Source organism: Zeus faber (genome assembly GCF_960531495.2).
Source record: "Zeus faber genome assembly, chromosome: 10".
Taxonomy (NCBI): Eukaryota; Metazoa; Chordata; class Actinopteri; order Zeiformes; family Zeidae; genus Zeus; species Zeus faber.
The window spans coordinates 11,674,322-11,698,673 of record NC_137199.1 but is presented as its reverse complement, the minus strand read 5'-3'; the positions used below and the strand labels follow the sequence as shown (position 1 = coordinate 11,698,673).

Genomic DNA, 24,352 nt, shown 5'->3' with positions numbered 1-24,352 from the left:
CCTCTCTTCCCATGACTGATCTTTCACAATCTACCGGAGGAATAACACAATGCTAATCAGCCTCAAAACTCCAAACCCAGGACAAGGGAGTTGCTATGGCCCACTTTGGACATTCGTAATAGAGTCCAAGTGCCCGCCTACCTGTAGGTTTTCAGTTAGCTCTGCTAGCCTATAAGTGTTCTGGCCTCCGTGTTCCTTCTGTGACATCATCAGGGACCTCAGCCCTTGTATTTTAAGTCGAATGTCTCGCTCGGTTACCTTCGGACACCACCGGCCGTTAGTTGGCTTGGTCGCCAGCCCCTTCACCCTGTGGGCCAAAGTGAGGGCGGCGGGGGTCTCCTCATCCAAGCGACCTGACGGATTGCATAGCCAAAACAATTCAACACAAATTCCGTGCATGCATAGTCCAATCCAGTCTCCTTCAGGAATTTATCTTTGTGTGAAAGATGGACCTCTGACCGTGTGGTTGGATGCAGTGAAGGAGACACGTCCTGCTGTTTCCCGTCAATGCTTCTGTTAATAGGAAAGGAAGGACTTGGGTGCTGGCTGTGGTTCCAAGTTGAAGTTGCTCTAGAACCCGAACCATCGGGCTCACACTGAGGAATATAAAGCAGTTGGCATCAACATTTAACACAATTTGTTGTTTCGCTACAAGTCAGTTTATGCACAAAGGTGCAGGTTATTTGGTATTAGGTACAGTTATTGTTTTTGTTTTTTTTCCGGGAAATTGCCAGGTAAAGAGGAGGTTATGTTTTGTAAACCTGCTCATAACTATAGATACCGATGTGACTTACCCTTTGAGGCCGGTCTGGCTTGCTCCCCCTGCTAAGCTAAACAGCTGTAGTCTGCTACGACAGAATTCAAGCTCGTCGGTCTCCGGATGGAGCCTTTGTTCAATGGCGACTGAGAACAGGGAACTGCATCTAAAGGAATGTATGTGGACACTGATAAATCGTGATTGGCAGAATCTGCAGTGATAGAGCTGCCGCTTACAAGCTTAACTCGAGCGTAGTAATTACTTCAGTCAAAGTAATGGAATTAGAGGATTAAACAGTCTTTCTGACCGGCGTCCCACCTGCCGCCGACGCCGGCTGCCGTGTCGCGCAGCCTCTGTCTGCCTGTCTCATACAGACCACAGGCCTCTTCCGCCGAGCCCACAGACACCTCGCACAACCCTTCCACTAGGCTGAAAAAGGAGAAGTAGCTACATTGGGATCATTCAAACATCTCATTCTTTATCATGCATCCATCTTCTCCACCTGCTCACTGTCATGGGGCCATTATCAATCAATGTGAGCAACTTGGCTCGCACAGTGATTGGTGTCCATGTAACCGGCTTATCGACGAAGGGATGCTTGGAGGACGTTATTCAGACATGCATACCATCCGAGGACCGGGTGGGAGACAGGTTTTAGTCGACGTCTTTCAGGGTTCAGGAGATCCAGTGCGTCGTCATCCGAGAAAAACTACCAGCGAGTAAAAGGCATGAACATTAGTCTGGACCCCGGGTGTACGCCAGGTCCTGTTGATGCACTGTGCTGTATAAGCTAATACGCTACCTGAACGAACGACACAGCGCTGAATATTTCTTCTTTCATTTCTGCTACGCGGCTGAATAAAATCCAAAGAATCTGTAAAATGAGTCAGCCTTTAAATAAGTATGTGGAAGCTCTGGTTTTTTAAGTTGAAGTCGTTTTTTTTTTTTTTTTTGTTTTCCTCCCCCTCAATCCTGACCTTTTTGATGATGTCATCGTCTATCAGGGTGCCCGAATTCCCCCGTCTGTGGGCTCCGCTGATCAGCAGGGTTGCGGTGTAGCCGCAGGATACGGACTTGGCCAGAGGCTCGAGGAACGCCGGCTCTAATCTCTGCATGTTTGACGGGAAACGCAAATTTCCCAGAATGCTGTGTGTTTTTAAACACCTCCAAAACTCGGAGGTTCAAAAAAATCGGACGCCATGAATAACCTTATTAAAATGTGTTGGATACCTCTAGGTCCTCCGCCATTACAGCTCCCTCGAACGAGAAAGAAGTCGTCTCCTAATTGGAAAAGACGTGAAAACACTTCAGCAATTGAGCGATTCCGTGCGCATACAGCTTGTCATTGCTTCCTATACCTCATTCCTTCCTGACGTGTAGTCCACACCACGTCCGTCCTCGTGAATTTCACAGTCGCCCCCGCTGACCGCGTCTGTCGTCGTGACAATGAAACACAATGAGGCCCCGGGGGTAATTGTGGCGAGGGGTTCGTGATCAAAGTGAGCCGATTTAGGATGACCTCGCCTAACCTGGGGATGTTTGATTTGTCTACTTTTTAATTCACTTGTCATACTGAGAGCACACATGTAGGAAGTTAAATATCACATAATAGATTCTGATGTGAATGTGATCTAAAAAAGAAACTCGGTGCGTGTCCTGCGTGATGGGGAACAAATGTTGGCTGGGACTTTTAATGGAGACCCTTCCTCTTGAAGGAAGGGTTCCAGGAGAAGGTTGCCAAATCTTCTCGGATTGGGGACCCAGAGACAAAATCTCATCAAATGAGGTCGGTGGCCTAATGCATATAACATTGACGATCCCCGATGTGAAAAAAGGTTGAGTTACTGTGACGTTACCCGGGATTTTCACGAGTATAACTCCCACTCTTACTGGTTCAGCTCCGCCTGATATCGCCTGTACCGACAAAGGAAAAACCCATCCAAAATCACAGGACACAAAACTGAAATTATCAAGCGTCTGAAATGTAGTGACTTAAATACTATACTACTTAAAGATATCTCTACTTAAACAACAAAGTAGACCCACTTACATTTAAATCCACGTCCATGGTTATTGAGTCAGACTGCGTGGCCATCTTGTGACTGTCCACCACGGCTTCTGGGTCAACTGGATTTTAACATTGAATCATTGATGAGCTTGGGTTTCACTTTCACTCAGTAGAGGGGATACAGTTACCAGGATGTAAAGAAATTTCAAACCCGACACATGCTTTAGCAGTAGAATTTAAGAGGATACATTTTTTTTTCTTAAAGATTTTCAATATGTTATCTTGGATGGCAACACATCATAGCTTAGGAAACATTACGGGCAGTATGAGCAGATTCTTGAAATCTAGGTTTATTTATTTTTTTGACACAGCCTGTTAGTGTTAACATTATTTTATCATTTTATTTTTTATTTATTTTATTAATTTATTTCGTTTTCTATTTATTATTATTATTATTATTATTATTATTATTATTATTATTAATAATTATTTATTTATTTATTTTTAATTATTATTATTTGTTCTCAGGTCTCTGCTGCAAGAGATGTTGGTCTCAATCTTAATAACACTACCAGATTAAATACAAATCTATTAAATTAAATTTATTCATGAAACTTTTATTAAATTACACAATGCTTAAAGATTACTATTGCACGATACTGTGTACAAAGCATGTACATTTTGTTTCTTGCGCTAAAAAATAGGCCGGTCGCTTGATACAAAATCATATATGTAGGGAAATTCCTCCTTGTAAAATTATACGAAAAAAAATTTGGACAACTATAGACATACAAAGTCTAAAAGTACAACACTCCATTTCAAACATCCTACAGAGTTGTTCTTTTTAACTTTTTTTTGTTAATGACTTGAAACTTGTCTGTAACACTAAAATGCAGTGAGAGAATAAATGTACCAGTTAAATCATTCGTCACAAAGAATTTAAACATCAAAGCCGACGAAAGAGTGAAAGAGAAAATTGAATCTGTAATCAATTGTAACTTTATTAAAATTTAAGGCATGTAGTAACTGAAAAATCAGACATGTTTTTGAGCATTAATATTGTTATTGATAGGAGAAAAAGCATACTGAATAGATACACCAGTCCTTATCACAAATCACTTCCTGCAATCTTAATATATGCTTCAGCTACTAGGCAGACCACTTATAGCTTCATATTTCAACAATCAAATCAAACAACAGAAAAACGTAACAGGCCTCTATTTCTTGATTACATTCGAGGCGTTGCCAAGCTAATCATTAGCAAATATTAATTTGACACAAAGAATATGATAGAAGGATTGACGGCCCAAAACCATGCAGACATATATTGCAATAAATGAGAGCTGCATAAAGATTTTCCCATTGTGTCCGTATATATCGCTCACAGAGACAGATGCCTGCCACTCTGGAGTAAAGCTCTCTCAGTTCCCTGGAAAAACAAAAACAAGTAAGCGAATCAGAGAAGTTATCGTAGTGATCTTAAAATGACGAGGACCAGACGAAAATCCACGCGTCATGAGTGTGGCATTACTCACCATCATCTGTGATGGCTCCCAGCGACATCAACTGCGGGAGCGCTGCCTTGGAAAGACGGCCTGGCCAGGCACCCCAACAAAGCGGGAGTTAAAAAAAACAAAAAAAAAAACCAAGATAAATAAACTCGCCGCTTCTATTTTGACGCTTTTATTTCGGAAAGCTTAAAGAAACAGCTGAGACGCGCGTACCTCTCTGGCAATGGGGCCTGTTGCGGCTGTAGGTGCCCTCGATGGCTGTGCCGTTGTCGTCCACGCACCAGCAGAAGCCGGTGCTGTGCCAGCACTGCACGGAGCGGTAGTGGCCGCTCTCGTCGCACTGCGGCTGGAAGAAGCCCAGCCGCCTGGCGCTCATCGACGCCTCCATCTGGCACTTGGACTGGAGCGGAAGGGCTGAGGGGAAAGTGCCCAAGGAAAGTTGCACGGCATTTTAACACGCAAAACATGCTGTATCAATAAAGTGTGATTGCTTGGCTGATTGATTTGAACTACCCTGTCTGATCCCCCAATACACTTATAAACAGGGCAACCTACAAAAAAATATTTTTGGGAGGCCTAATTGTTTACTAATTTGTTTTTGTTGTTTTTTTGTTTTCTGGAGGATCCCCTGTGAACCAATGCAAAAAAGAGGCATCACTAGTTGCTAGGCAGGCGATCTCATAATTTAGATGGGATTATATGAACAAATTATTCATTATCGAAGGACCTTTTTTGGATTATATATCTTTTACATTATATTACATAATCACACACTGTTGTCACACAAGTTTGATTGAATGGTTTGCCAGTTTATTTTCAGTTTATTTTCGCCTTTTTATAAAGCCTAATCTTTTTTTTTACGCCCTATTCATTCAAATGTGTTTTTCTCTGCGTTTTATACTTTGTATAGGCTTTATAGGCATTTATTAATTTATTATAACACATTTATGTGTTTCATGTTATGCCACCTGACTGCCTGCAGGTCAATTTCTAAGAATGTGTTTCAAAAAGTGCTCTGTAAATAAAGTTTTACTTGCTAACTTTATTATATACAAGGCCTTGCGGATATCTAACATCCACGGAGTTATAAACTGCCATAACACCGGATCTCAGGATTGGTTTGCTCTGAGCTGGCTTTCATCCCTTTGCACCTAGCGACTTAAACGACTTGAAGTTGGAGACACATATCCACTCAGATAATTAATTCAGTTATTTGCCTCAGATTTGAATTTAAATATGTTGGAGCGACGGGCGGGGGTCTCTGCACACCTGGCTTCTCAGTAGGGGGTGCGGGTGGCTTCTCCTGGGCCTTCTGGAAGATCAGCCAGTGACGAATCCAGGACTCCAAACCCTGAGCAGAACGTCAGGTTGAGATACAGAGGCAACACACCACCTACAGGACGTGTGTGTGTGTGTGTGCGTGTGTGTGAGAGAGAGAGAGAGACTTTACCTTCCACTCGCTCTCCTCCATCTGCTCCTTCAGGCTCTGCAGGTTGTCAAAGAAGGTGGAAGCGTTGAAACGGGGGAGCACGGAATCCTGGTGGAAAAAGGTTTGCGGTTCATTAGGGACACCCAGAACTCCCAGGCAAAAATACTGGCGCGACGTAGTCGGGGCGTGAAATGTGACACACCTGTAGGAGACGCTCCACCTGCGTCTCCAGACCGACGGTGGCCACCGTGTCTTCCCGTTTCTGGTTGGAGAGTGAAAACGAAAATATTTTAAGTTTCATCTAAAAACATGTATTATTAGACTCACTTCAAAACGTAAGGTAATAACCTTCAAGCTAGAACCAAGTGACGTCATCTGGTATTCATTTCACGCAATTAGATAAAACAAGTGCAGTAACTAATTTCCATCAGTGGAGGGCTGTTCTTAGAAAAGAAATTTGGGGTTTGGCCACTGTTTCAATAGCTGCTAACTGAACTTAAAAGTTTAGACCCACCTTCACTGATGTCTTGGCAGTTTCAGCCTCAGTCTGGAAACCCTTGAGGAGAGGCAAGCTGGGCATGGGCATGTACATCTTCATCGGTGGGGCTGCAAGGGACAATCATTTGATGTGGCTTCGTTGTTTAATTCACTATAGACACAGACTGGAAAAATCCTTTCACTTTGTATTTCCCTGTGGCGCAGTTTCACAGCCCAGTTGATTTCCCCCTTCACTTTCATTTCTGCCATTTCTGCCACATTCTGGACACTTCCCCCTGTACGATGAAGACTAACGTCGGTTGAGAGATTAAAGACGGGTTTACAATATTTTTATTTTTTGAATCTCAATCTCTCACCGATCCCATGTTATTACTGTGTTATGACATCATTTCTTACTCTGGGAACTGCGGGTCAGCTGCTTGCGCAGGGTTTCCGAGTCTTGCTGCATAGTGTGGATCGCCTGCTTCTGGTTGACCACCAGGTAGACTGTGAACACCTGGCTGGCCAGGAGCAGACATCCCAGCGTGGTGAGTCCTGCTACCTTGAAAGCACGGCTGTTGGAACCCCTGATCACAGGGAATAAAAAGTAATAATAATTAAGTAAATAAAATAGACATTATTATAAATAAACAAAAACGAAGAAAAAGGACGCCTATACAAAAAAATAATAGATTAATATATAATGTGATATTGTTGTACAATGGCCTATCATTACAACAACTCCCCTAAGAATTCCTCTCTGTTTATTGTGGCATTAAAAAAAAAAAGGATGATTTTTATTTATAATTGTTATTTATAATTCACTCAGCCCCCAGTGAATAGGCGATAATGTGAACCATCTGACTTCAACTCACTCATATAATCATCCACAAAACAAAACCACGGTGAAAACAATAACAACAAAAAAAACTACAACAAATATTCTGGCTTTATTAATATTAATAGTCAAATTAATAGTGTTTTTATTTATTTATTTATTTTTGGGCCCGCACCCTGTGGACCAATGAAAAAAACAGGCATCACTAGTTGCTAGGCAGGCTAGATCCAAAAGTTGAGACGAGATTACATGAATATACGGACTAACGATTGAAACACGTATTTCTAATCGTGAAAATTAAACTAAACAAAACATACAACTTTATGTTGTCTCACATGTTGTTCATACCGTCAAAAAAAAAAAAAAAAAAAAGTTTGTTGTCTGATAATATTGAAATACGTTTTCTCACCCTCTCACTCTTGCTGAAGGAAGGAGGGCCTCCTGACTGCCGGCCAGTGGGGCTTGCTCCGGTGTTTCCATTTCTTTATTTATGTTCTCAGTATTCGAGGAAATGTTAAATAATATAGTTGATTTAATTCGACAGGTTACCTGCTCCAGTGGAGGATGAGCGGAGAAGTGACGCGACCACTGGGACTGGTAAGTCCCTATATTCAGGTGCTGTGGGACGCCGGGCTCTGATTGGCCGAACGGAGGCACCGTCACTTGTTGATAGAGGCAGAAAACATCGAAACGTCTCCCAAATGTGCTTTATTGTCCATTAAGTTCAATCTTAAAACTTGTTAAAAACACAAATAATGACTTATTATTGGACATTTATGAAAAATGCGTTGACTTCTCTCCGAGATAAGAACCCTTTTATTTAAATAACACCAATACTAATGATATTTTTAATTCTAATACTAATTATAAAGAAAATAATAATGATAGTAATAATAAATACGCCGCATACATTACAAATCTTTTGTATTTAACTTTCTTTTGGAAACGAGTACGGACAAGATCCTATATTTTTAGATTTTGCAGTGTTATCTGTGTGATCTTTATATATGCCACTCGCTGCTGTGTTAATATTCCGGAAAGATTTGTTAAAAGAAATCAAATAAAAAAAAAAAAATTCCGCAAACAGAATTACAAAATTCCTTCTTTAAAGGAATTTCCTTCAAATCAAACTTTAAATTAAATATAACATGCTTCCATTTTTGGAGCAGTGCAATGTGTAATGAATTTTGGCCAACCTGGTAAATAAACAACCTTTTAAACAAAGCCAAGTAAGGTCGTACGGCGATAAAGCCTTACACCACAACCTGAACATGGGGAAGGCTCAGCGATTGAAGTGGAAATCGGTACGATTAATTTGTTAAAAAAAAAACATGTTTGATAGTTTTTTAGTTGTGACTTTTGAGGAAACAGCCACTGTGCTCGGGGTACTCCTTCACTTGCCGTTTCCTTGTTGGTGGCAGGCTCTGCCTTTCCCAGGAAGAACGCACTGATTCACGGGAGGTAGCCGCAGTGAATCTGATAAAGCAGTGTAGCTAGTAGTGGTGGATGTGGAGTAACATTTACATCCTTTCCCAAACGAAGGAGAACCCCAGATGTTGAGGGAAAAAAAATCAACAAAAAAAATGTGTCGCCGTTGCGCATGGAATTCTGGGACGTGAAGTGTAATCCACGCAAACATGCAACCTTACATCACTCCCTCTACCCTGGTATTTCCTGTCTCTCTTCACTGTTCTCTATAATGAAAAATTGGCGAGAATATACAAGCATTTTGGAATTGACACTTATTATTTGGGTGGAAAATATCATACAGCCCTTTTAATCCACGATATGCCGAATAGCAACCGTTCCATTCCCATAAGATCTTATTGAATTAAACAGAAAGTTTGACTATTTGGCAAAGTGACAAACACCCTCAGAGATAAGACGGAGAAATTCCTACCAGTGATTTCCGTCAATATGCTGACTGAACCACAAAACAGGTCGGATCACAATGAGAGAGCGAGAGCTGAAAAATACAGTGGTGTTTTATTTGCAAATTAAAAAGCACCGACAATATTAGTTACACTGTAAAAATTATTGACAACAATTACAAATCTTTATCATACAGTCGAGGAGGGGAGGGGGGGGGGGGGGGGGTTAGTACCGTTGTTGCCGTTATGTGTCGTTCACTTAATACTTTATACGTAGAGATCCAGTACCTCCGTACGATCATTGGCAGTGAGAGGGTGTGAGGGGAACAATCGTCATCGACACACCTCTGTACAGGGAAACCCAAACACATTCATTATCCAGGCCTACCGAGCGCCGCGCGTTATGTACAATACAAAGTCAGGAAATGAAAAGAACCAACATGTGCATTGTTATTACGTCAGTACACTGTACAAAACTATTGCAGTAGGAGCAGCTTCTGTTATCTATGCTTTGACATCTAGTTACAGTGGCAATACCTCGACTGACAACTCAGCTCGTCTTTTGAGAGTTTACAATGTCGCACTGTTTGTTTGTTTGTTTGTTTGTTTGTTTGTTTGTTTGTCCGGCGGGATTTACCCCCCCCGCCCTGTCCCCCCCCCCTCCTCCCAAAAGGCAAAATTAAAAATGGTTTGCTGGATGAAATGAAAGAGGAGACCAAGCGATGCTCGACACACCTGCGTCTATCCCATTTGAAACCTTATGGTACCAGAGTGTTTATTTCAATGTCTTCACAGATTGTAGCGAGATCCTTCTCTACGAGTGTGCTTCCCCTCCCGGCCCCGCCCTGCCCCCCGTAAGCCTGCACGCTTACCCAGAGTGCCTTAAATATTGTGCTTTCATCAGTTCTACCGTTCCTGCTTCGGCCGGTTCACGAGAACGTCTAAAAGGGAAAGCTCGGGCCGGCGGGTTTCGACAGATCGGGGCTGCAGTGCGCCCGGCCGCCAGGAAAACTGAACTAAATTGCATTGTCTTGTGGTACATTCTACAATAATGCGTCACCGAGAACAACGTCGGAAATTTTAAAAACAAACCGAGTAAAGACATTTTGAAAACAAAACAAAACAAAAAGACATAAAAAGAAATATCCCATGTCGGCGTGATAATATTTAATTGAAGAGTCGTCGTCCTGGCACTTAGAAATGCATTAACTAGATTCTACCAAGGCCTGTCATCAGAGGCTACGGCGTGAAGCCCCGGACGCTCCGGATGTGCCGTTCTCCTCCCACACGATTCCTTGAGCGACCCAAAAGGCATCTGCAACTAATGCCTCTCTGCCGTCACAGCACGCATCTGTCCCCGCTACGCATTCCCAGCGTAACGGGCGACGCGACATGACACAAAACGACGCAGCATGACGAGACGCGGTTCCGGCCGCGCGTTGAAATGCGCTCCGGCTCTTTCCGCAGCCGTGAACACCGGCGGCGTCTCTCGACTTCCTTCCTCCCTCCTTTGATTTCAAAATGGAATTCCGAGTTCGTGAGACGGGGGAGAAACAAATAAAAAATGTAAAAAAAAATAAAATAAAATAAAAAGAAAACTGGTCTTGGGGTAGTGGTTTGTGTGTCGGCGGTTGCCGTCGAGATCAGCCTCCTTCCCGTGGTGTCACGGCCTCCTCCCCGCCCCCCGTGCCCTTCATCGAAAAAGGCAGAACCACCCTGCAGTGTCTCTGGTTCTGCTCTGGAAGAGAGAGTCTCGCAGGAGAAAACGCTTGGAGCATGAACACGCTGCATCAGTTATTATTCATGCTCTTTTTCGGTTTCCGCCCACTCCCCTCGCGACCGCCTCGTGAAAACAAAACGGGAGATCTTGGGCGCGAGCAGGGGGCCGAGCTTGGAATCTCCATTTCCCCACCCCGGAGATTTCAGTCCTTCCGCCAGCCGGGGCACCTCCCTGCCTCCCCGGGGGTCGGGGGAGGTTGTCGTCGTCGTCGTCGTCGTACTCTGCCCTGGGGAGATGTCGAGCAGCGGGTTCAGTCTGTGGAGCTGGAGTCTCCCCCTGGGGCGCTGCTACCTGCTGTGGACCAGCTCCTCTCGTAGCCAGCTGGGGAGGGGCTGGCCCATCCGGTACAGCAGCTTGGACAGCTCGATGTTGTGGTCCCGGTAGTACTCTCTGAGGAACGCCTGGGACTGGAAGAGAGAAATAAATAAAAAAAACGGCAGAGGGAAGGATGTTCCCTCCTTCTTAGAACGGGGAAAAGCGACACGCAACACGATGTACGACGAGACAGATGTGAAAGGTATATACAGTGTGTGTACAAAGTGTGTACCTCAGGGTCCATGTCGGGGTACCTGCGACCTTTACTCTTTCCCAAACACTTTGTCTTCCCTCCTTCCAGCAGCTGGCACCAGAAGCCTTTCTTAGGATCAAACCTGCGAATGTAAATGTCTATCTTTATTATTTATGACTATCTTTATTTTAACCGATCAAAAGCCTAATTCTATCTCAAAAAAATCATGGTGTATATCAATGGTTCTCAACATACAGATCCTTCAAGTGGTTCCAGAGGGTCCCCAGCAAAATTATTGATAGTACATGGTTGTTTCATTAACAAGATGTTAGCACCATTAGAGGATGTACAATAATGACTGTTTCGATCCTAGTTTAACTGTTATCTCTGTGACTACAAGTATAGACAGGTAACGGGAATTTGGATTAAATCAGACCTAAGAATAAAAATCTCCAAGACGGGGCTCCCGGAGACAAAATCTCATCAAACGGACGGTCTTTGGTGAGAAATAGGGAATTACTGTTATCGAGGACAGACCCTCTCATTTAGAAGCTGAGGAGCCGGACAGCAGCTCCAGCAGGCCAGAGCATGAATCATTTAGCGGCGCAGCGTCAACGAGCACTCACGCCAAGATCTTGTGGTAGTTGACGGCGTTCGCCAGGCCGAGAAACTTCTGGATTTTGTCCATGACCGAGGCCGGCTCAGTCTTCAGCATCTGCCCGTCCAAGACCAGCAACTGAGGGAAGGGGCACAGGTAGTGAGCAGGCGGCGAGGCGACCTGAGCGAGCGCCCATCACAGAGGACACCCGGTCGGACACAAAAAACAGGGTGGACGCCCGGCCGCAGTACCTGGCTGGAGTGGTAGTGGTTGAGCCAGCGCTCCATGTGGATGGCGTACCAGCCCGGCACCAGGCAGCGGTTCTGGAGGACCCGGAGCCGGACCGGAGCGTCGTGGCCGGCCGTGATGACGCTGTGGAAGGAGTACTTCAACGCCACCGGGTCGTCGTGGGCTCTTTGGTGCTGTAGTGGAGACAGAGGATTACTAGTAAGAGCCCCCACCGCTGGTAATAACACCTCATGAACGTCAAGTTGAAGCGCCTGCGGGGCACCGACCTGGTACCAAGAGTACGCTCTGTCCGCCGGGTTTATGAGGATGGTGACGATCTTAGCCTTGGGCAGGAGAGCCGCCGCCCGCTGCGCCGCCACCTCCGAGTCAAAGTAATTGGCGCTCTTCTCAAAGTAGTAGTCTGAGCTAGTGTTGGAGGGCAGGGGGAAGTACTCCATGTACCTGGCAAGGAAACAATCACGCAAAACACAGCTAAGACAGATTTCAACCCATTTATTTTTGGATGGTTTTGCCACGTCAGCCTAGTGAGTATTGCAGACTGACATTGATGATGGTTGAAGAGATCAATTACTTTTATAGGAACTGCGATTTATATACCTTACGAAAAGGGGATGGGAATCAGGTGAAATGAGAAGTTGAGATCACTATATTTGTACACAAAAGATTTGTTTATCTACGTTTTTTCACAAGTAATGGGACGGAGAGAGCCGTGCAACACCAACATAATGAGCAGCGATTTCCCGAAGCATTTGAATCCTAAATTCAGATCAAAAATGGACGCTAAGCAGGTACATTTTCGTAATCGTAACAGGGAGTATCTCAAATACAAAAAAAACAAGAACAAGAACCAACCATTTCAGATATTAAGGAGAAAGAAAATAAGGGAACTGGACTTTCTGTTTTAGAAAAAACGGATCATATGGAAATCATTACGTTGTCATGATTCCAAAGTAATCGAGAGCGGAATCAAGTATCTTTAGTAATGACTAAATCGCTCCGTTGTGTTTGTACAGTTTCAGTGCCATCGCTGCATAAAGGGCGATGGAGCGCTCGTGTGAAAGTTCCCACCAGTCGATGCCTCTATGGTAGTTGTGGCCGTTGAAGAACTGGATCTCCTCGAACGTCTCCTTGCTGGGGTAGTTACTGGTCAGGTCAGGGTGCATGCCCAAAAACAAGTAGAGCGCCGTCGTCCCTGGGGTGGACAGATGGATGAGATAGAAAGAGGGTTTTGTTTTTATATATATATATATATATATATATATATATATATATACACACACACACACATATATACGCATGGAACTTCTAAAATTGCCACATATTCAGGCACATATTTATGCTCAGCCCATTATATTTCTGAACTTAGTACTGGTTTCCAATAAAGACGGGCGAGTATTTATTTAGGCCATTTAATTACCGCCCGTGACCTGTAGAGGGCGGAGGAGGGCTGTTCTGTACCTGTCTTCTGAGGCCCGATGACGAGGAGCTTGGGAAAGCGGTCGCATGTTTTCTCTTTGGACCAGATGTCCTTGTGCCTTTTGTCCTCGCAGGGATCCTGCCCTCGGAGAAAATAGGAAAACAATCGTTCTTTTGTTAAGCGACAAATCATGAATTAAAACTACGCATGCGTGCGATCCATTGATGTTAGCGTGATTGTTATCATAATATCTAATCATATCTAATACAGACAAATGCCTTTGGTTTGAATTTTTTTTTTTTTTTTCCTCGATTCACAATGATATCATAAAGAATTGGTCATACGATGGTCAATATAGACCAGCCCGATTTGGCGTTCCGACCCACCTGCCAGAGGGGGTCCCTCTCGGAGGGGAAGAGGCTGAAGTACTTGTGGGCCAGCTGGATGGGCGGAAGGGTCTGCAGCTTCAGGTTGGTCCACGTCTGGACAAACTTCACCAGGCTCTTAAAGGTGTACAGGCCCAGACGATCGTTGCCGTAGTTGGACAAGTGGGTCATGAAAATACTGATCTGTGGAAACGAACGGCAGAGGAGACGGAAGGAAGAGAGGACGGGACCCACAGGTTAAAGCGACGTGGTGGTCATTTCACAACGCGTCGAGGCTAAGACAAGAGATTTCTGCTGGCCGCTGGTGTCGTGTGTGTGTGTGTGAGGACTGCACAATCTATGTTTATTATTGTTGAATTAAGGAACCTGGCAATGTAGGGAAAAATGATAAAAAAAATTACATCATCACCCGCTTTACCTTCCCTACTTGTATGCAAGTCGAATCGACCAATCACACGAGGCCTTTCCAGCACGCGATGTGAACTAAATTGTTCGACCAGACAGAGCAGACATGTGGAAGGAGTTAACTTAAACCAAGGTGACGAATGGCTTGGGTTAAAATTTGTAGGAGTTCGTGGTTACAGAAAAGGAGAAGTACACTTCGGGTAGAGAAGAAACTAAACCCCAACCGCAAAATGAGTCGAAACAATCCTTCAAGGGAAACGATACATATTTGTGCAAAATGGCTCAAATGAGTAGCCTGGGCAGACATCCAACTCCGTCTCCATCACGGGGTTTTCCTGCGTTACTACGTCATGTGATATACATTGACATGAAGAAGTCAGAGACAATCTCGCAACGGCTTCACACTGGGTTTTTTTTCACAGTCACAGTTCCCGAAATATATGAGAACTGTCAGACGCCTGTGTAGATCTGTAGTCTAGCGGGACGACAGAACCAGACATCGGGGAAATAGAAGTCTGGGAGCGCGAGAGGAAAAGTGGACTTAAGTTGAAGAACAGTCTCTATAACCACCCGGCGTTGCTCAGGCCATCGAACTCAATAAGAAGTAAGGGACAAATTTAATCAAAATTACCACCATTTTAGTCATTAGGCACTTATGTAGTCATATGCAGTGAATCCCTAGTGAATGTGAGTCTGTGTGTGTGTGTGTGTGTGTGTGTGTGTGTGTGTGTGTGACTCACAGGGTTCAGAAGAACGGTGAGGAACAGCTCCCCGCCATTGATGAGCTTGTCCAGCTCGTTGGGGCTGACGGGGTAGTCCTTGTAGAAGATGGTGTGCGTGAACAGGCCGCACGTCTGCCTCGGAAGCACCTGCCGGTCCAAAAGCAGACGGCAATCAGCGAAGGAGCTTCAAACTCAAAGTTCCGTTGAGTTTGCGCAAAAAGACCCCAGGGCCCCCGCTCGGTAAAGATGGTAGGGGGGGGGGGGTCGATCTGTCCACATTATTCCATAAAATCCACATTATGCCAGTCATCGGCCAAAGCAAACCTCTTATGAACTCCCGAGTCGAAATGGAAATGTGTGTGTTTACATTGTGGAGAGTCTGAAGCGCGGAATATCAATCGCGGTGCTCGCGCGGCGGCGAGCGTCCATTCATCCAGAGCGCCGCATCTCAAGGACGAGAACAGAGTGCGGGCCGCGGCGTGAATGCCGCGCGCCAAACAAAGGAGCCGGGGCGACTCGGAGCCGCATTGTTTCCCCGATCGCCACCGAAGGTCAGATCGTGAGGCAAAAGAAAAGCAAATAAATAAATAAAAATCAAAGGGGAATGAAGAAAATGTGTTTTTTGCATTTCTTTGATTCCTTTGATGTCCTCGCGGGTGTAGCCTACCCCTCGAGTCCATGCTTTCCCCACGTGACGCCGGGGGGGGGGGGGGTCTTTCTCACCGCCTTGGGTGAGACAAAATTAAAAACACGGCATTTTTGTTTTAGGGTTGTTGACATGCCGCTGATTGGTTTGAGTGCAAACGCTGGCGGTGTCGTCGGCGGGATCATCAGTTGTCGCGCGGAGCCGGCAAGAGCAATTGACCTCGCCACAGTAATCACCTCACTGGGCGAAGAATAATCGAACTGGCAAGACACGATAATGAGATGATTGGCGTCTTTTTCGATGAAACTTTTTTTTTTTTTTTCGAGGCTTCTGCAACGGTGATATAAATAAAACCATGAAGCTCCTCGGCCTCTCTGGGGGAAACAACTTGAGAAGGAGAGGAGGCGGAGAGGAGTGGGTGACGATGGTGACGAGGAGGAGGAGGAGGAGGACGAGGACGGACGGAGATGTCCGGCCGAGGTGAGCGGCGGACGTGAATGGAGGATGCGGAGCGATTAAAAAAATACAAATAAAAAATAAAAGGGGAAAAACACAAGGCAGAGACCGAGGGAGTGAGTGATTGAGAGAGAAAAACGAAAAAAAGTCGGCAAGTAGTAAGTAATAAATAGCAGCGGGAAGTGTTGGAGGAGTACGCGGAGAGAGGTTCATCGGTGGACGATAAACAAACTTCAAAAGGGGGACCAACAGGGTAGCGGAGCGGAGTGGGGAGGAGGGAAATGAGGCTTCGCTTGCGCATATGTATATGTATGTGATAAATAAACATCTTGAATCTTGAATCCCAAATCTTGATCTTGAATGTCAGCAATCAAGAAGATCAAAATGACGTCAGTGTATCATACCCACAATGCAACCTGCGGCATGGCGAAACTTAGTTAACGTTCAGCGCCCCTCCCCGGTCCGTTTCCACCCTATGGTGTCGCCCTAACGTTCGGTCAAATCACAGCCCGGGAAGTGCTACAACCTCCATACGTAATATGAAACATTTTAGTTTTGTGTGTGTGTGTGTGTGTGTGTGTGTGTGCGTGCGTGCGCGCGTCGCTCACGCTGATGCCGCTGTGGATGAAGCCCCGGCGGAAGCGGGCCGGTTTGAGGTGGGGGTACTCCTCCGTGCTGGTCACCTTGATGCCCCACACCTTCTTCCAGGCGTCGTACAGCTGCAGGTGCACGGGGTAGACGCCCGAGTGGTGCGGGGCCACGGCGTAGCCCATGTTGGTGGGGATGCCGTGCTCCTGTGGCCAAGAGGCGGGAGAGTTGGAGGGACACTTGTGAAACACATGTAAAGGCAAGCTTGGAAAACCAAACAAATCATAAATGAATAAATGAATAAAGTAACGATTGGATTTCAAAGGGTCACGATTCGATTCATTGGCTCAAGATACAAATTGATAATGATAAATTGACATCTTACACATAACGATGCGCATTACCAAAAATATTGCATGGAATATTTGATTTTCTGGAATTTAAAACATTTAAATGATAGAACTTTCTTTTATAATAATAATTATATATATATATATAATTTTTTTTTTTTTTTTTTTTTTTTTTAACCCCTGGCACATGTCTTTTGCCCAACAGTTAGTATTCTGGCAAAACAGTATTGCAAAAAAATAGCATGCCGCTCCGTTGTGGACTCTCCAACGGACCAACACAGCAAAGTAGTTTTGCAATTGGCGGACGCCATGAGACGTGTGCGACCAAAGTTAAACCAAAGTTAAACTCTCCGGAGAATCATTACTTCTTACCGCACGTGAATACATTTTACATTGATCGCGACATTTTGGTTTGAGTAGAATTTGTATGACCGGGGGGGCCTTAGACGCTAAAAGCGACCGCGACGATGAATAAAAACACTGTCGGCCAATGGCGAGGGAGCGCCGAGCCCCGCCCCCGTCGCTCACCATGGCAAACTTCTTGTTGAGCAGCATCTGCTCGGCCAGCACGGACTGGTTGTGGAAGAGGTGCGGCTGCATGTGGCTCCACATGTGCGGGAACCACCAGAACTCCTTCACGTAGGAGAGCAGCAGGTCGTCTCCCAGGTCCTCCTCATCCGAACCTGGGGGGGAGGGGAGAGATAAGAGATTGAATCCAGTAAAGTAAACAGGCCGAGCGGACGCGCGGGGGAGAGTTGGAAGATATGCGACGCGTGTCGAGCCAGGTGAAGATGGGAGAAGAAGAGGAGGAGGAGGAGGTTGCGTTCCGTTTGGCAGGAGTTGCACAGGCGGTAGGGGGCCCCGTTGACTTACCGGCATGAAAAAATTTCCCTGAGAAGCCCAGGTTGAAGGTGAAGTTGGGCACATGGGTGCGAAGCTCCTTCTGTGTCTCCAGCAGGGCCTGGAAGCGGAAGAGGAACCATGAGTGGCGCACGGCATGTAGCAAACCAAAACACAAAAAAAACAACAACAACAAAAAGAAAACACCCCAAATTTTTATCCTGCTAGTTTCTTTCGGTACACATCCAACACCCACCCCCGGTTTCCTGGCTCCTCTTTCTCCATTCCGTTTGATATGTGGCTCTCCTCTGATTTGGGTGTTTGTTTCATTTGATCTCCGCACTGGATGGGAATCCGAGTGCGCTCCCCTCCCTCCCTCGCTCCCTCTCTCGCTCGCCCGCCCGCTCCCCGCTTTCCTTTGCTCTCGTCCCCGGTCCTCTCGTCAACGTGCGATTCGGTTCTAATGGCCTGCTGTTTTGCAGCCTTGATGCCCAACCCCCCGCTCCCCCTTTCTCTCTCTTTCTCCGTGTTGTTTTCCTCTTACCGCTGCCTTCACATGTGAGAGGGGCCCCGTTTGAGTCTGGGGGGGGGGGGGGTGTCCCCATACTTTTTGCACGCCTTCTTGGCCCCCTTGAAATATTCATGGCTGTTGAGAAACTGTGATATGTGAGCAGCGGGCTCTGTCAGCTTTGAGCGGCCCACTGGGACAAATGCATTCGGAAAGGGGGGGAAATCTGAGAAAAGTACTTGGACTTTTGGTAGGAATTGTGGAGGCGGTGCGTTATGGTATGAATGCGATTTTCTTCTTGGCAGGACATTTAAAAAAGTTATGTACAAAAAAAAATTAAGGGTCAGTAAAGTCATAGGGTTTTTTTTTGTTTTTTTTTTACATATTCAGTTTTTACACAAGTATTCCAGGATGAAAAATATTATAAACTGTAGTCAGCGTGCTATTCATTTTTTAGTTCAACTTTAGTCATGCTCTGTTCAATTTTTATCATGCTCTCAGTCACTTTGGATTTCAGTGCGTCATTAACACTTCTAGGACTAGGATAATTTTGAAATGACTGTAAACTGTTTCTATTTTTGTACGATGTCGGTTGCCCCCGTGTGTTGATTCAAAGGGGGTCATTTCAGATTGTTCAGGGGGGGGGCAATGACACAATGGTGCAATCATTAGCCGCAGCGTTTATCCAAAGTGTCTCACAGGAATTACATTTGTCAATAGTCAAACAGACTTTGTGTCATTCACCGTCGGCTGGCCTGGAAAACAAGTAACATCAGGAGCTCATGCCTAGGGTTGGCTACCGAGACCTGGTAATAAAAGGGCCCCAGGGCTAAATTATTAGAGCGTAGTATCAATAAACTGCGTCAATAAACTGCGGTACTGTTAACGGTATTGGAGAAATTAAGAACATTTATTTTGTATTATTTAGGCTACGTAATCCGTTTCTAACTTGCAATAAGAAGATATTTTTCTCAGAAACATTTTTGCTATTATCAGGAGAGACATCTCTCCCCCCCCCTCTCTCTCTCTCCATCATCGGATGGATATGCACGAGGGGGGCAGCTTTATTTGAAGGAGCACGGCTCTCTGTGCTCCCTGACCAACGAGAGCTGTGTTTGCGTCCGTGTCCAGACATGTATGATTCACACATATTCAAATATAGTAAGGATTACCCTTATTTATAATTCCTCATTGAAATGTTATTCCTGTGCATTGTGTAAGCTTCTATCTGTTTTATCCTGACTGTAATGCACATTGACTGACTAAAAAAACAAAAAAAAACTGCCTTATTTGAAGAATCTCAATTGACCGACAGGTCTCTGACTGATGATTTGACTCGTTTTCAGGGGGCAGCCCTAATAGGATGAATATGAAATATGGATTTTTTATTTATTTATTTTTTTAACAAAATAATCTTACAGCGTACCACTTTAATAAACAAGGGGAGTGTTAGAAAAGTCGGTGGGAGCTGGCTAACAAACTCACACAGCGGCCTACGACACAAACGCAGGTGCAAGGCCTACCTTGACGTCTGGCACCTTCATGCGGGTGCCCTCTTTGCCGACAAAGATGTCATCTATGTCAACCAGGACGTGGCGCTCCAGGGACAGCGAGAGCCTCTTGCCGGTCAGGAAGGCCACGGCGTCCACAAACACCAGCTTGTGCAGCCAGAAGAGCAGGTTGTTGCCAAACAGCACCCTCTGGATGCCGTCGTGGAGTCCCAGGTCCTGCACCACCGAGGGAAGCAGCGCCACATTCTGCCCCATCAGCGCCGCGCTCTCGGCCGACTGGGTCTTGGCCAGCAGCACGGGCTCGTACGTGGAGTGGTTGGACTGGAACACGGTCCAGTCGTCGCCGGGCAGCGGGCCCGGTATGGGCTGGCCCGAGCGGGTTATGAAGAGGAGGGGAGACTTGGGGTTGATGGTGCAGTCCTTCAGTCCCAGGTTGGAGTGGAGGAAAAGGGGAAAGCCTTTCAGCTGAGCACTCAGCAGGCTGTTCTCATTGGCCTGGTTGACCGGCGGGAAGGGAGAGAAAGAAAGAAGAATAAAGGGTCGGAAAAAAATCACACGGGAGAATCAGTGCGTGACAGAGTGATGAAGACAGAGGCGCATTTTCATGTAATCCCCCAAATTTCGGCAGTCGAGTGGTGAATAAAGCGTGTCAGATCTGCTCAACTGCAAAGGCACGGAGCAGCTTCTACCTGCTACACTCAATCTGTTGACGCTGAGAAATTCCAGTCCAAATGAAGGACCCCCTGCTGCGTCCGCTGCCATTCACTCAGATCTGATATCACCGCCTGCCAAATCCGTCACTCGCCAGTTCTCCACCACCGCCGCGGAGGAGAGAGTCCTGCATTCTTATAGCCCTCACGTTAAAGCCTCGCTCGATATTTCACCACCGTGACGACGTGGGCGTATGTGAGAATACAGCTTTATTAAGTCAACACTCTCCTACGCTCGCAAGTGAGAGAGAGAGAGAGAGAGAGAGAGAGAGAGAGAGAGAGAGAGAGAGAGAGAGAGAGAGAGAGAGAGAGAGAGAGAGAAGAGAGAGAGAGAGGGAGAGAGACAGACAGACAGACGGACAGAAAGTCCGGGCAAAAAGGAAAAGAAAGAAGAGAGATTCAAAATGAGAGAAAACAAGAAAGATCAGCATGGGGTGAGGGCAAGAGAGAGAGATAGATACAATGAGAGTGATATTGAAGCAGGCAGGTCCTTCCAACCTTGTGAATTCTATCTCCTTGGAGAGTACAGAGCCAGATGGACAGGGCAGAAGGTGTGAGAGAGATAAAGAGAGAGAGGGAGGTGGGGAGGGGGGGAGAGAGAGAGAGCGAGAGAGAGAGAGAGTGCGGTGTGATGTCCTAACCTTGAAGAAGCCAATGATGCCAACCCCGTACTCCACGCAGTACTTGTCCAGCAGCTCGCGGTTCCAGGCGTCCAGGTTGACGTACTTGAGGATGTTCTCGTAGATCACCAGCGTGAAGCGCCCCCTCTCCTTGTCCGTCAGGGTCGGCATGTCGCCCTTACCGGGCGAGATCTCCGTTCGGTAGCGGAAGCGACCCGACTCCAGGATGGCAACGATCTCCTGACCCAGCTGAGAGTACTGGCTCTCGACAAACACCAGGACCACGGGGTCCGTCCGGGTGCCGCCGGGCTCGCCGCCGGGGCCGCCCGACACGCCCCGCAGCGGGAGTAGCCGCGACGGCGTCACCCGGGGGTCGTCCAAGTCGGCCGACGCCCCCTCGGCCCCGGACACGCCCCCTCCCGACGAGGGCTCCAGCTCCCGCTTGACGCCATAGAGGAAGTAGGCGGAGACAAAGACGCTGACGGCGCAAAAGAGGAAGAGGAGCAGCAGGGAGGTCTGGAGGGGGAGGAGGCGGACCAGCCGACGGAGGCGCGTCACGCATCCCAGCATCGTCCCACGCCGCACCGCACTGCCCCGCCGGCCCAGCAACGTGCTGGTTAAAGTCTTTCTTAGTTGGGGATTTTTTTGGGGGTGGGGGTGGCGGTTGGGGGGGGGGGGGCAGATTCCCCCCAAAAAAGGGGGGCGGGGGGGGTTTAGAACAAAGTCAGTAGAGTTATTGAGGTGAAGACACGGGGTGTCGAGACTGCAGCAGCGTGGTTGGCTACCGGGGAAAGAGATGAGACGGTCTCACGCTGGCTCTCCGTCATACTGTAGCACCGCTTATGTCACCATGGCAGAGGAATGAGAGGCCTCGGACCAAACACCGTACACCGCACTTTTCCCCCAGTGGAGGAGGGCCCGGCAGGCGGGCGGGCGGGCGGAGGGGCCGTGTCGCTCGCTCACTCACTGGCGGCTAATCCAGTCCATGACGACCACGTCCCGACTGGGTTTGGCTCCGCCATCTTGATCGGCCAACGGTCTCCCGGGGAGCTCGAGCGAGTCATCTCAACGCCGCCATTTTCTCTCCGTCCCGAACAGAATCCGCTGACCTAAAAAAAACACACAAAGCGAACTATAAAACAACAATGACGGCAGATCTAATCTGAGATGAAACTGTAGTATCGAGTTCTGCGGAACAAACCGCACTAATGCATAGTTGGGTTTTTTTTGTTGTTGCCGTATGTGAGGTTCAGGGATGTGTGGGAGGTGTGTGTGTGTGTGTGTGTGTGTGTGTGTGTGTGTGTGAGTGAGTGTGAGAGTGTGTGTGTGTGTTAGAATACTCCTGTGTATGCCCACACTTCAAAACAGTCGATTGCAAACCAGTCTTTGCATTCACCTACACACTGCCAGAACCGCAGCCCTATCTGCACAGACATTTAACCACCTTTGCATGTGAAAGACACGCACGCACGCACGCACGCACGCACGCACGCACGCACGCACGCACGCACGCACGCACGCACGCACGCACGCACGCACGCACGCACGCACACAAACACAGAGGCAGCTTCCATACAATCAATAGGCAGAATGAGAGTGACAACAAAGCCCCGCGGCGAGCCAATTCCTTGATTCAGTCCAGCCGGGCTGTGCGACAGTGTGACTGCATGTAAAGTGAAGCCATCACCCGGGGGGACACTCGCCTTCCATTTCCCTCAAATCCTCGGAGTATCAGGACCCAAATTGAGTGCAGGCGGAGGAAGAAAAACAGGCTGCTGAAGGGGAAGTGATCCAAGAGCCGTGGAGAGGATGACAGCGACAGACAGGCCCGGGCAATAATAGGAATCCTCACACTGGTGCACAGACGCTCCTCCACACATGGTGCATGCTTCCATCTCATGCCCCCGACTAGCAATATGGTGCGGTGGGTGGGTGTGTTATCATATATCCATGACATCATATAGCTATAGAGACGTGGACTCGAGTCATTGTGACTTGGACTCGAGTCAACTCGGGTTATTGTTTTGACGATGTGCAACTCAGACTCAACTTCTACTTGGAAGTTAAAGACTCAATGCAAAGGAATCCTCACACTGGTGCACAGACGCTCCTCCACACATGGTGCATGCTTCCATCTCATGCCCCCGACTAGCAATATGGTGCGGTGGGTGGGTGTGTTATCATATATCCATGACATCATATAGCTATAGAGACGTGGACTCGAGTCATTGTGACTTGGACTCGAGTCAACTCGGGTTATTGTTTTGACGATGTGCAACTCAGACTCAACTTCTACTTGGAAGTTAAAGACTCATGACTTGACCTACTCTATTGATTGTTTTTTGTCAATTTTATGTTTTATATAAAATATAAAAACGTTCAATCTTGTCGATGTTCACATTACAAGTGTCGTGTGACGTTACCCCGTGCGAGCGCACACTGGGAATGACGTTGGTCACGACATTGGCTGACTGGTTATGACCGCTGCGGTCCGGAGCTGGTCCGCAGTGATTGGGAACCTCTGCTGTAGCCAAATGGCGTGGGTGGGGGTGGGGGCAATGATATTTCAGGGGCAGCGCCACCGCGTGCCACCCCTATAGACACGTTCTGAAAACAATTTTCCATCAAAAGTTTGAATTCAAGATCAATTCAAACAATTCTCCATAAAAAAATGTTCAAATTAAAGTTAACTAGACTATGGTTCAAATTAAAATTTGAACAGTAGTCAAACAAGCAATATTTTTTGGATTGAGAAGAAATTTGAAAATAAAGTTTTCTAAAGTAATTTGTTTTTGTTTGATTACATTTATTTCACTGAATTTGAATAATTATAATACAAATTAAATTCATTATCATACTTTTTGAACAACTTTTAATAGATTGGCAAATACGCTCATTATTAGACAGGTACAGACACTAACACGTTTCTCTTTCCAAAGACCACAAACCGCAGGTAAGACCGCAGAAAAAAATGACTTGACTCGGGACTTGACTTATCTAAGGACTCGACTTGACATAACCTGTGACTTGACTTGCCCGAGAAAAAATGATATGTGACTTGGAGAAGAGGGACTTGGTCACATGGCTGGACACAGCCATGGCTGGTCATGATCCAATTCAATATCAATTCAATCTCATGTGTGACAGCGACTGGTGTTTTGAGTCTC

The 24,352-nt window shown here is 46.5% G+C and overlaps 2 protein-coding genes across 2 annotated transcripts; both read right to left on the bottom strand.

Moving 5' to 3' along the window:
• Positions 1 to 3,746: 3,746 nt before the first annotated feature.
• Positions 3,747 to 7,606, bottom strand: LOC307236082 (HLA class II histocompatibility antigen gamma chain-like). The gene is made up of 9 exons (XM_080008367.1): positions 7,430 to 7,606; positions 6,600 to 6,769; positions 6,220 to 6,311; positions 5,908 to 5,967; positions 5,727 to 5,813; positions 5,546 to 5,627; positions 4,490 to 4,690; positions 4,301 to 4,360; positions 3,747 to 4,194 (listed from the first exon to the last, which is right to left on the bottom strand). The coding sequence occupies exons 1-9, from the start codon at positions 7,498 to 7,500 to the stop codon at positions 4,187 to 4,189; spliced, it is 831 nt and encodes a 276-aa protein (XP_079864493.1). The 5' UTR covers positions 7,501 to 7,606; the 3' UTR covers positions 3,747 to 4,186.
• Positions 7,607 to 9,597: 1,991 nt separating this feature from the next.
• ndst1b (N-deacetylase/N-sulfotransferase (heparan glucosaminyl) 1b) lies at positions 9,598 to 21,775 on the bottom strand. Its single transcript, XM_080007950.1, has 14 exons — positions 21,207 to 21,775; positions 19,868 to 20,350; positions 17,870 to 17,957; positions 17,525 to 17,679; positions 16,667 to 16,852; positions 14,975 to 15,103; positions 13,830 to 14,012; positions 13,485 to 13,581; positions 13,095 to 13,218; positions 12,293 to 12,467; positions 12,029 to 12,199; positions 11,806 to 11,915; positions 11,219 to 11,321; positions 9,598 to 11,078 (listed from the first exon to the last, which is right to left on the bottom strand). Exons 1-14 carry the CDS (start codon positions 21,753 to 21,755, stop codon positions 10,959 to 10,961), a joined length of 2,673 nt encoding a protein of 890 aa, XP_079864076.1. The 5' UTR covers positions 21,756 to 21,775; the 3' UTR covers positions 9,598 to 10,958.
• Between the last annotated feature and the right edge of the window lie 2,577 nt (positions 21,776 to 24,352).